Below are 12,951 nucleotides of genomic sequence, written 5' to 3'. Positions count from 1 at the left end.
GGATAATAGTTTTTGTCTTTTGCATCTTCACACCAGGTATGAAATATATAAGAGTTTAAAGCAAAGAGGCAAGTGAAGAGTTTGTATTGAAAAGCAGTGAAAAGATATGAAACATGTTATTTTATGTGAAATAATAATGTGAAGGTTTGACATGTCATCAAGGCTTAAGTTACTGCACTGTTATACATCAACTCTATCAAAAAATGATCATGACATCTCCTGTGTTATTTTGTGTTTCAGGTTTCAAGGGAAAGAACTGTGAAGTCGACATAGATGCCTGTGCTCTTCCCAACAACACATGTCCTCAGAATACTCAGTGTTTGGATCTGCCTGCTGGCCTTGAATTCACCTGCCGTGCACCCTGCCCTCAAAACCTTCAAGTGGGTATCAGACCTTTTTAATAGTTTGTTTGTGCTCTTCCTGTGCTGTCCTTTACCCACATCTAAGCTTTCTCTAGTCATATTTTTTCTTGTTTTTTTTTTCTATCAGAGAAGCTACGTTCTCATAACATCAGAAACCCATAAAAAGCAAATAAATGAGTATCATTTATGTAGTCTTCTGCTCACGAGTTCTGACTTCAAGTCAGTTAACAGTTTGGCTTTGGTGAATACAATTTTTAATTGGCTGCAGGTTGACTTGCAACTTTTTACATTTAAAAAAATCTCATGATAACTCTTAATTTTCAGATAGTTCTAAAGAAATAGCATCACAGCTTTCTTATATATTTTAAGGGGGAATGGGTTTTAATAGACTTGGTATTTTCATAGAAAATAATTCTTACAATTTAAAACTTCATTTTGTGTCAAGAGCAACACCAAGGCCTGATAGAATGCTGTGTGGAGGCATTATTTGCTCATTTGCACTGAGAAAGGCTGACACTGCTGCTCTGATACTGTTCAAATAAATGACATTTATGAACTTATGCTTTCATATTTTGGGTTAAATTGGGGATTTTATTTCTGATCAAATACACTGTGAATAACAGCGTTGTTGAGAATAGTGCACCATTTCTGACTTGCATAGCCTACTATTAAGGCTAAATTGATTTAGCTCTGGTAGAAGGTTGTGAACTAACGTGGGCTGGTTTGAGCCGTGAAACACCAGGGCTGATTATGAGTCCCACTCCAGCCCCGCTTTGATGATTGAATGCAGTTCAAAAAATATCACTGGAAAACAATACGGGCGCCCAGATTTGCAGCATCCTTTGTACACATCACGCCAGTTAAGTTTTTAATATCTGCAACCTGGTTAAGCACAGCAACAGGGAAGATCGGAATGTGAAAAAGACGATCAACTTTGATAAGTTTAATATTAAAGCGTTGCATCCGTCAGACCCTAAGAGGACTACAGTAGTGTCAGCAGAGAATGTGAACGGTGATAACGCAACAATAGCATGAAAAACTAAAACACGTTCACACTTAACAGCATCAGTCTGGTGAAGAAAGAGAGAAAGGAGGCCAAGGGTTTATAGTGGGTTGTTTCAGCCGAATACACAGGTAAGCTCACATTCTATTGTTATTCTCCACTCTGCTGCTGTGAATATTGATACATTTGATGATGATTTGAATATTTTGGCATGTAACGAATGTAATGAACTGTGTACAAGTGGACATTTGTGACCAAAGCTGGTAAAAACTCCTGCAAGTCGTCCAAGGTCATTTTTAAGTTTTTTAAGCATTATGAAAGCATAGATTCCAAGCTTTCAAATGGTGTATCATACACCTTAATCTGAGCATATTTTACAAAGATATGCTCATTTGAATGTTAACTTCTAGTTCCTGTTTGTTCTGAGAAAACCAGATTCAAAGTTCCAGGACTTTTCCTACCTTCAGGCAGGCCAGGTAATGGGCGTGAACAATAGGGCCACATTTACATAAAGTCCACCCAAACCAAGCTTCTGAATCGGACTGGTGATGCTCATTAAAATATTCCCATAGGAAATCCGCCTTCATCAAACTTTCACTGTAGAGTGATCCTAAAGTTGTCCCAAATCTGTTGATAATTCTTGCCTCTTCTTCATCATCTTTTCTGCTTTTCTTTGCTGCAGGATGCATCTTGAGGCTTGTTAATAAAAGGTGATAACTAGAAACAGCTGTATTTACCTGACCGGGAGGGGTGGCGTTTGAGCCATGCGGTGTTTGTTATTGTTCATCTCAATGGGCGAAACTGGGAACAATGGCAGGCTGAGTGGCCAATTATCAATCCGCAGTTTCGCTTTCCCCTCCCCTCAATCTCCCCGCAGGAACTTTGAAAACAGGGCATTTTAAAACACAAAATTAATGCTTTTAAATGTCACATTTGTGTTACTTTTTTCACTGAATGAGTAGTTTAAATGTCGGACTTGCATAAAATGAGAAAAAAACTAAAAATGATCATATTGAAGAAAACAACTTTATATCCATTTTTCTCAACCACCAGAATGCTGCCTTGCAGGAACTGTATCTGGCTTCGGTCACATTTGTGTTTTAAAAGATGAGGTTGTTTATGTTTGTGCTGAAAATAGCATGTATGTTAACATGGCGCTGTTCATGGTGCTGACTGACATCTGTCGCTTATAGAGAGTGAAGGAGGGAGAAAGGCTGGAAACATCTGAATCTACTATCTCCTGGATATTTGGAATGACTATCATGATTGCTCCTGTGTTGTTGATGCAGTGTGTGACCTAGTTATCATGGATGCTGTTGTAGACAGACAGCAGCTGATAGAGAGAGATATAAAGTATGGAAGGTTTTATCCGTAGGTGAACAGTAGGCTACTACAATATCCCACATTAGCTCCGTCTGACATCAACTTTAATGAGTGTGTGTGGGTGAATAGAGAAAGATGATAATGATTATATCAGTATCATTAAGGACAGAGAGAAATAAACACTGGCTGATATTAGCACTTAAAGATAAGAGTTAAAAAATTGTTTTTATTGTAATTCTAAATCCATAAATGCATCAAAATGAAAATTATAATTAAAATGCAAAGTAAGAGTAAAATAACATGACTAACTGGAGAAAAATGGCTCTAATTTTTAGAAGTGTTTCTTCTATCTTTTCATCAGGTACACTTTCAGTAACCTTTCTCCATCGATGGAAGGAGAGAGGAAGTAGTTGTGAAGTCATTTGTAAAATACTTTTAATAAATTTGATTAGTGATCATGGCCCCAATGTAATCTTTACCTCAAGGGATTGACATGATTTATTAACCTTAGATTCAAAGTCCTGGTTTTTGCAGGATAAGAGATGAAAGGAACACACATAGAAATGCATGAAAACTTAAAGTAATGGCCTCAATTTTATTTGGCAAGTGATCATAGTTAAAAGGTAATAGGGAGGTAAGATACTTGATTAGTACATTTTTGATAACTAGTGCCCGGTTGTACATCTTTCCTGCCGTAATTTATAAAGAGCTCACAGGATTCCCTCTCTCTAATCGGGCTGATTATGTTGTTTATGAATGCACCTCCAAGTCTTATAGTATGAGTTATTTATACAGTAGACACATTCAGGAGATCTGCAAACTCCCATCACAAACTGAATTCTAAAATAGATGACTGAATTAAGAAGGTATAAAATTTTAATTCAGTGTGTTATTTATAAAATGTGGGATAATCCTTCGTTGTACACAGGGATAAAAATAAGTCCTGCATAAAGATTGATAGCAAATACAATAATCCATAAACGCAGCGATCATCTGGTGCTGAGGCTGCAGAGTGTGTTGCTTTACCCAGGAAAAAAAATCTTTATTTAACTCTGACTAATGAGGGAATTTGCTGTTTTCTTCCGACTTTTATTGTTCAGTTGAAAAATGCTGCTGTTAAACATTTGAATCAATACTCGGTTGACGTACAGGAGAAGATTCTGACCTGTTGCATTCTTCCAAATACATAAAAACATCACCAGTGTGTACTCACAATATGCTGCATGTTTGAGTCTTCTAAGTATATTTCTATCTTTTTAAATTGCCCACTGATGAAAGTAACAAGTTAAACTACCAGTCATTTAAGTTTTCTGTAACTTGGCCTGAGATTTACTGTAACATATGCACTAATTATAAATACAAGTTAAATATAAGTTAAACTTTACATAAGCCCACGTCAGCACAAATCCTTATTGTAATAGGGACATAGGAAAGATTTCTCTTCTATGCTTTTTCATACAACAAAAAGTGTCCCTTAGCCTATTTATCTCTGATTTTGTCAATTCCTGTTGTTGAAAATCAAACCTTAGCTGATGGTTGGTGTCAGCATTATGTATTGTATGTATTCTAAAGTCAGGGTCCAGATGTTTTTAGATACTAAAACCAAACTATAGTTTGGGTAATTTCCTTCAAAACGGTAAAATTTTGTAAATTCTCCCCCATATCTTTTGGGAAGTTATTGGCTTGTGGTGAGGAGGAAGCCGGTACCAGGTATAAATTCAACAGACATTTCGGTGTCACGATTCCGCATCAGCTTGTGTCTGTGCAGCAGTCTTCACTAAAAGCTTAACCGATCACCTAGGTAGCAGGTTGAGCAAGTCAACCCAGACATCTTTCTCCCCAGCGACACATTCCAACTCCTCCTGGGGGATCCCAAGACATTCCCAGACCAGACAGGATACATAATCCCTCCAGCTCAGTCTGGGACTTTCCTGAGGTCTCCAGCCGGACGTGCCCGGGAAACCTCAAAGGAAGGTGTCCAGGAAGCATCCTGATCAGATGCCTGAAACCAACTTAACTGGCTCCTTTCGATGCAAAGGAGCAGCGGCTCTACTCTTAGCTTCCTCTGGATGTCTGAACTCCTCACCCTATCTCTAAGGCTGAACCCAGACACCCTCCAGAGAAAACTCTTTCAGCTGCTTATATCTGCAATCTCATCTCGTTTGGTCATTTCCCAGCATTCATGACTGTAGATGAGGGTTGGGAGGATGACTGACTGGTAAATTGAAAGCTTTGCCTTCCAACTTAGCTCCCGCTTCACCACAACTGTCCGGCACAACACCCGCAAAACTGCTGATGCCCCACCGATCCGTCTATCAATCTTGTGCTCCTTTTTACCCTCACTCGTGAACAAGATCCCAAGATACTTGAACTCCTTCACATGAGGCAGAGACTCACTCAATCCCAACCGCTATGCACTCAGCTGCAAACCATCCCAGTGCCTGTTTGAGGTCCCCAGCTGAGGAGGACAACAAAACCACATCATCTGCAAAAAGCAGAGACGGAGTTTTGAGGTCCTCGAACTGGAGACCCCCCCCCCCCGCTGCGTCTCGAGATCCTGTCCATGAAAACAGCAAACAAAATCTGAGTTAATGACTTGGTTTAAACTTCTCTGTATTTTTATATGCAAACATCATTTGAATAATGTCAGACAAGTGTTGAGTAAGGACATGAAAAAGGTCGTTTGATTTGTTTTTCTGTCCATGGGAAATGGTTGTTTGACTGGAAACTTTAGTCACAGTTCTAGTCAACAGAATTAACACTCCTTACCAAGACAGCACACCTGTTGTAAGAAGGTAAGAAAGCAAGAAACAGGATATACAAACACAAGAGACAAAGACATGAATAAAATCATTTAAGTAAGGTTTTCACATTTTACAGCTAAATGGGCTGTTAATATGGCTTTCAATAATCCAGTGGGAATAGATTTTTCAATTGTAGGGTACTCTGTGAATTCTTCTAGGTCCAGGGAGCAAAATGAGACTTTATTTACCCAGCTCAGGGCAAATTTTGGAACCTGGAAATAAATCCAGCTTGAGAAACAGCTGAAAACTACCGGGTGTTTCCATAGATAGATTACATAAATCTGAGAGAAGTTTACCCAGCATGCACTGATACAAATAAGAAACTGTCTGCAAAGAAAAAGTAACAGCCAACCAGCAAATGTATAAAGTGAACAGTGGTGAGTGCAGGTGCCAGAGTTTGTTATGAGTCACATAGAAAAGAAAGTGGTCCGCACAATTTACTGTTATTGTTTTTTCCCTGGCTAATGTGTTATTTTTCAAATAAAATGAGAAATTAGGATCTAATCTACTGAAAATTAGCAGCAATAATGTTTCACCTTACTGTGTTACAGATAAATGTCATTAAAATAACCCGAACACTGAGTGATACAGCCTCTAGATTCTGAGACACTCATGGCTAAAGGAAAAAAAAAACTTGTCCACTTTTCTTGCCCAGTAACAGAAAAGAAATGAAAAAGCTGGAATTGATCTTTTTAGCGAGGTTTTCTTGCCCCTGGCATGCACAAGAGGAGCACATTTACAGGAATGAAAAGACCTCCTGCCATCCAAACGGATGAGTGCATCTGAAGATATGCAATGTCTGTATTTTTGAATCAGCAGCGAGAAGAGGGAGGCTTCTTCAGATGACAGATGGAGATGATCACTCACTGAGGAGAAAGGCTTTTGTTGGCTTGCTTACAGAAAAGCCATGATGGCTGCATTATACACCTTCCCAGAAGCCCACTCTTTCTCTGGCCCTTTGTTTACCCTCTTCTATATATACACATGTAGCACCTAGCAGGCGTATCTGCTCTGTTACGGAGAACACTTGGGAGGTTTAGCCTTCAACCACCATTGATCTTGTCTTGTAAGACATGATTTAAGTGCTACATGGAATACCAAGTAAAGCCAGAATAAAAGCCTGAATCTGTTTTCAGGAGTGTGTCAGGTGGCTGTAATGAAGCTCAATTTGAGGCTGCCAGGAGCAGGAAATGACTAGGGGTAGCATTCTAAAATAATGCTTAGGATTTGATGAACCAAATGAGATGATTTCATGTTTGCACAGGAAGCATGACGCACGTTTCTAACAGCTTTCATTCCCATCAACAGCCCTGTGCCAACGGAGGACACTGCGTGTTGAATAATGCCAGCAGCTACACCTGCATCTGTGCACGGGGATGGAGCGGTCAGAACTGCCGTATAAATGTCAATGATTGTGCTCAACATTGGTGTCAAAATGGAGCTACGTGTGTGGACGAGATTGACGGTTACAGGTGAGTGTTTGAATCTCAGTTGCCTTCAGGCTGTTCATGCAGCAGAATGTCAATGATTGTAAAATCTGTGACATTTACTGCTCTCTCCCTTCAGGCTTGAAAGTATTCTTCGAACTTTGTACAGTATTAAAGCCTTCTCTCTAATGTGTCCATAGCTGCCTTTGTCCCAGAGGATACACAGGCGTCTACTGCGAAGAGGACGTTGATTTCTGTGTTGGTCACCGCTGTTCTGAGCACGGTGTTTGTGTGGACCAGCGGTATAACTTCACCTGCCGCTGCATGCTCGGATATGAAGGATCGCTCTGTGAACTGGAAACAAATGAGTGCAACAGCTTCCCCTGCGCGGGCGGTGCCACCTGTGTGGACCTAATCAGTGATTATCGGTGCCACTGTCCCGCGGGGTTTGAGGGTATGAGACCATCTGATGAGAATGTGAGCCTATTTACAGCCATTACTGCAGCCAGGCACAGGATTATCAGGCTTAGAGAGCAGGTTTTTAGTGCTTTCTGTTAAGATTTAAAAAGCAATAATGTCCAGCACTCATACAGAAATTTACAAGAATTTCCTCTGGAGAATTAAACATTTGAATATTTCTATGCGTAAGTGGTAAGAGCAAATAAGGTAGGCTGAATTTTAAATGAGGATAGTTGTGAGTAATTCTACATTAAAGAAGGCATGAGGAATTATTAAATACAGAAAAATCTGAGCTGATCTCAAAAACCAGATCAGCAATTACAGTGCCTAGAAAAAGTATTATCCTTTTATTGCTTTTATAAATCGGTCATGGCCAATATAATTTGGCTTTCTTTTACCAAAGGAAAATCCCCAAAAAACCTGTGAAAGTCAAAGCGAAAACAGATTTCCACAAAGTAATGACAACTAAATAAAAAATATCTGACTGCATAAATATTCGCTCTCTTTAAAGTGACTGAACTAAATCAACAGAAGTCCAGCCAAATTGTGTCAGTAGTCTCACAATTAGTGAAATGGGGATCACCTGAGTGCAGTGCATGTGTCTCGTGATTGTAATATAAAGACACCTGTGTCTGGAAGGTCCAGTCACTGGTTAATCAGTGTTCCTTGCTACCATTATACTGTAAAGACAAAAGAACACATTAAGCAAGTCAGAGAAAAGGTTATTGAAAAGTATGTCAAGGGCTGGATGCAGAAAAAAATACAAGGCACTGAACATCCCCCAGAGTTCAGTCAATCCATCATCAAGAAATGGAATGAATATGGCACATGTGTAAATCTGCCTAGATCTGGCTGTCCTCACAAACTGAGTGACCATGCAAGAAGGAGACTAGTGAGAGAGCCACCAAGACACCTACGACTACTCTGAAGGAGTTACAAGTTTCAGCAGCTGAGATGGGAGAGACTCTGCAGACAATAACTATTAGCTGGGTTCTTCACCAGTCAAAGCTTTATGCGATAGTGGCAAAGTGAAAGACACTGTTGAAGAAAATTCAAACTAAATCTGGACAAGAGTTTGTTAAATAGCATGTGGGAGACTCCATGGTCAAGTGGGAGTAAGATTTTTTGGTCAGATTAGACCAATATGGTGCTTTTTGACCTTCAGACAAGACGTTTTGTTTGGTGGTCAACAAACACTGCACATCATCACAAACACACCATCCCCACCGTGAAGCACGGTGGTGGCAGAATCATGCTGTGAAGATGCTTCTTGGCCCTGGATGGCTTGTAATAGTAGGGAGTAAAATGAATGCGGCAAATATAAGAAACTCCTGGAGGACAATTTTTTTCAGTAATCAAGAAATGACCCAAAGCATACAGCGAAAGCTTCACAGAAATGGTTTAATGACAACAAGGTGAATGTTCTGGAGTGGCTGAGTCAAAGCCAATTGGATAGAGGATTTTTGGCTGGACTTGAAAAGGGCTGTCCATGCCTAATCCTAGTGCAACCTGACAGAGCTTGAGCAGTTTTGCAAAGAAGAATGGAGTAAAATTGTCGAGATGCACAAGGCTGATTGAGACCTATCCACACAGACTCATTGCTGTGATTGCAGCCAAAGGTGACTCTACTAAATACTGACTTGAAGGGGGCAAATATTTATGCAGCCACTTATTGTACATACTTTTATTAAATTGGCATTACTTTGTAGAAATCTGTTTTCACCTTTGCATCAAAACGTTTTTTGTATTTTTTATACTGGTCATGATTGATTTATAAATTCAACTTGCTTCAGCTATTCCTCCTGGGGTCCTCTGTTTAAACTGGTGACTTTCAGTCCAGTGCTCCATGGCTTTTTGCATGAGTTCAGTTTTTCATTTAAATAAATATCTGATGAATATGTTTTAACATTGTAATTAGAAAATAGAATACTATTGTGAGAGCTCTTTCTGCTCTGCCATGTCTATATGTGGAAGCAAATCTTGTGGTGCATTTCCCAGGAAAACAAGGCAAAATTTCACAGAGGCAGAACTTGTGGATCTAATGGACTCTAATCAAAGCTGAGTTGATCTGCAGACCTACTGAAGATTTCAGTTGCTCTACATAAGTTCTTGTAGGATTTGTTATCCTAAGTATTACATTGATACATGCATTACCTTGACTGTCAACTACAATGGTCAAGATGGCATAGTGAACAAGAGTATGCACGAAGAGGGGACGTTTGATATTCAGCAATAGTATATCATTCCAGCAGTAATCTAAGCTTCCTTATTGGTTAGAACACAGAATGTTCTGGTAACATCACAGTAACCTCTTTATGTGTCTCCAGGTTTGTGGGTTACATCCCACATATCAGAGCTTGTATATAGCCTGAGCTCTCTAGTGTGCCTTCCAGAGTAATCCTTCAGTAACACATGTTGCATATAGGCAGGAACATTTACAAGAATGCTCATGGCATCCCCAGGCACATGCTAATTTAAGGTCAAACATCAAATATGTCTCCAGCCTCAGAACTATAGCCTCTCATCTGTCTTTTCCTGTCCATCTCTCTCAGCTCTTCAGCACTCGGAGGGTGATTGGATAAATGTTCTGTCTGTCACATCTTTACAGGCCAATCAGAGCAACAAAACGCATGACGTCATAGCCTCAAACTGAGGTGCGCCGCTACCGAGGAATAAACTCCATAGATAGCTGCATAATTTGAACCATGGCGACTGTAGACATGTCCGTTATTGTTTAGCTGATTAATTGATGGAATCATTCATTTAAAAATATTTGATGGTTGATAATAATAACTGATCTCTCCTAGCATCTTTGATAGAATTGCTACATCCCTGGTTGTTGGTTTCTAGTTGTGGGTGTCAAGCAAAAATGGATATTATTGTCCATCCAAAAGAAGGGACTGGAGTTATAAATGAATGATAATGATAGTGGTGAATTTTATTTAGAAAGTATTTTAAGAATAAAGCCCAAAATGAAACAGTTGATTACTACAGCAGATTAAAACGAAATAAGACCTAAAAAAAATAAGAGGGCAGATAAGAGGAAAAAAATGGTAATGATGCCATTAATGTGTTGTACTTCAAGTGTTATACAACCACAGGGATAATTGAATTATTTCTTAAAAACGTTTTTGTTTTTTTCATTTGAGTTGAGGATTATAGCCATCTGCATTCAAATGAAGCTTCCACAGAAAGGAACATATTGGTGAAAGGGCACAGCATGTTCCTGTCATAGTAGTTACTCTGATAATGTTGTGGAAAATGATCTCCAGAAAAGAGTGGGAAAACTGTCATGTTAAAATGACATTTGATAAAAGGAGAGAGCAGATGTATAACAGCAGTTTTTGGATTAACTTTTGAAATGATCACATACAATTATGAATGGCATCAGTTTAGCTCCTTTTGCACAGATTTCTGCATCAGTGTGCTGCTGCATGGAAGCAATCAGTCTGTGGCACTGCTGGGGTGTTATGAAGCCCGGGCTGCTCTGATAGCACTGCAGGTGCCAAGTCCTGCTGGAAACAAAATCAGAATCTCCATAAATTTTGCAGCAGAAAGAAGCATGAAATGCTTTAAAATCTCCTGGTAGACTGCTGATGGTGTTGAATTTAGACTTGATAAAGCAAAGCGGACCAACAGCAGCAGATGACATGGCTCCTCAAACCATTACTGCCTGTGGAAACTGACAACAGTGGACCTTAAGCACCTTGGATTCTGTGCCTCTCTGATCTTCCTCCAGACTCTGGGACAAATAAAATGCTAAATATAGTTTCATCTGAAAAAGGACTTTTAACCTCTGAGCTGCAGTCCAGATCTTTTTTCTCCTTAGCCCAGGTGAGATGCTGATGACATCTGTGACACAAGGAATGCAACACTCGCACTTGCAGATGCACACTTGCATCGTCTATATGTGATGGCTTTTGATCCACAGACTCCAGCCTCAGTCAGCTTTGTGAAGCTTCTTGAATCTGCTTTGTTTGCCAGTCCTCTGAACGCTGAGCTCATCTGTGTCGCTTGTGCACCGTTTCTTATGACACTTTTTGCTTCCAGTCAGTTTTCATGAATATGTTTTGATAGAGCCTCTCAGAACAGCCTACTCCACTGATCATCAACTGGCAGCCTGGGGGCCATATCAGGCCCCCCAAAGCTTCTTGTCCGGCCCCTGAAAGATCATAAAATTCAGAAAGGAGGAAAAGAAGATGCTGTGGCTTTAAGAGTATCCTTTGGCTTTAAATATCTGAAGCTGTTAAATCCATCCCACAATCAATTCATATCGAAATAGTTTGAGAATGACTTAACATTTGATCTGTTTTACAGAAATTAACTGTCATAGTTAGTAATTAGATATTTAAAAATAGGGTTAAGGTTGGCAGAAGTGCTGAAAAATGACTAGATTAAGTGGTGGAAAGAGGTTCAAATGCAGCAAAAATTGGTTACAGAGGGAAAAAGGGGCAAAGAGTGTCATATAGGTTACAAATGATGTTAAAAAAAAGTAATGAAAATGGGTTAAAAATGGGCAAAAATGGATTAAAAAAAGTGGTACAAAGGGAATAAAACGTGCAGGAAAAGTGGTTTTAATGGGTTAAAGAATGACAAAAATTGGGTTAAAGAAGCAAACAATATCAAAAATGGGTTAAAACTGGAAAATACAGAAAAAATAACCTGGCAAATTAGTGAAAAGGTGTTCAAGAGTGGCAAAAAAGGGAAATTATTGGCAGGAAAGCTGCAAAAGGGGGTTAAAGAGTGGCAAATAATGGGTGAAAAGTGGGAAAAATTGTTTAAAAGTTGTAACTATTGTTGAAAAAATGTAATAAAAAGGTAAAAAGTGGCAAAAATGGATTAAAGAGTGGCACAAAGGGAATAAAACATGCAGGAAAGGTGGTCTAAAGGGGTTAAAGCATGGCATAAATTGGGTTAAAGAGGCAAAAAGGGGTTAAAATGAGTTAATATAGGTGTTAAATCTCATCTGTGGTGGGCCCAGTCTCTGAGACTTTCAGGGGCCCAGCCAACTCTGTTGTCAGGCCTGTCTTTTTGTGGCCTGCTGTATGATAGAAAACAGGGATAGATCTCACTGGTAATGCCTAAAAATGTCCTGCATTTTGAAAGAAGATACAAATACTACTACAATAATCTGTTAACCAGACCAAAAAAATGATTTAATTTTTGTTTGTTTGAAATTCTGGCCCCTAGAGTTTCTGTCAAGACTAAATCTGGCCCTTGTTCAAAGGTACTTGATGACCCCTGGCCTACTCTTTCAACAGTGACTGTCTGTGGCTTATCGTCAGTCAGGTCAGCAGTCTTCCCCATGATTCTGGTTGTGTGTACTGAACCAGAGTGAGAGAATGGAGGCTCAGGAAGCCTTTGCAAATTGGACTTTTCCATAATTTTAGGTAGTGGATTTGTGATTTTGTGAGCTTTAAGCCATCATCATCAAGAATCATCGATCAAAAAAATGGAAAAAAAAAAAAAAACTTTTGCATGATATTATAATGTAATGAGATGTACTTGTATATGCATGAGTACTTAACAGCAAGAATCTCATTGTCCATCTAATGCAGGTCAAATGTGATCAT

The 12,951-nt window shown here is 39.3% G+C and overlaps 1 protein-coding gene across 1 annotated transcript in view; it reads left to right on the top strand.

Moving 5' to 3' along the window:
• eys (eyes shut homolog) overlaps positions 1-12,951 on the top strand; it is a 425,152-nt gene that overhangs the window by 87,560 nt on the left and 324,641 nt on the right. Inside the window, exons 9-11 of the mRNA XM_041789003.1 lie at positions 241-380; positions 6,801-6,964; positions 7,120-7,373. Coding sequence (XP_041644937.1) covers positions 241-380; positions 6,801-6,964; positions 7,120-7,373 — 558 coding nt within the window. The remainder of the gene's footprint in view (positions 1-240; positions 381-6,800; positions 6,965-7,119; positions 7,374-12,951) is intronic.

The sequence above is a fragment of the Cheilinus undulatus genome, linkage group 6 (assembly GCF_018320785.1).
Source record: "Cheilinus undulatus linkage group 6, ASM1832078v1, whole genome shotgun sequence".
Taxonomy (NCBI): Eukaryota; Metazoa; Chordata; class Actinopteri; order Labriformes; family Labridae; genus Cheilinus; species Cheilinus undulatus.
The sequence above is the reverse complement of the archived record's forward strand: the minus strand, read 5'-3'. Positions and strand labels throughout refer to the sequence as shown.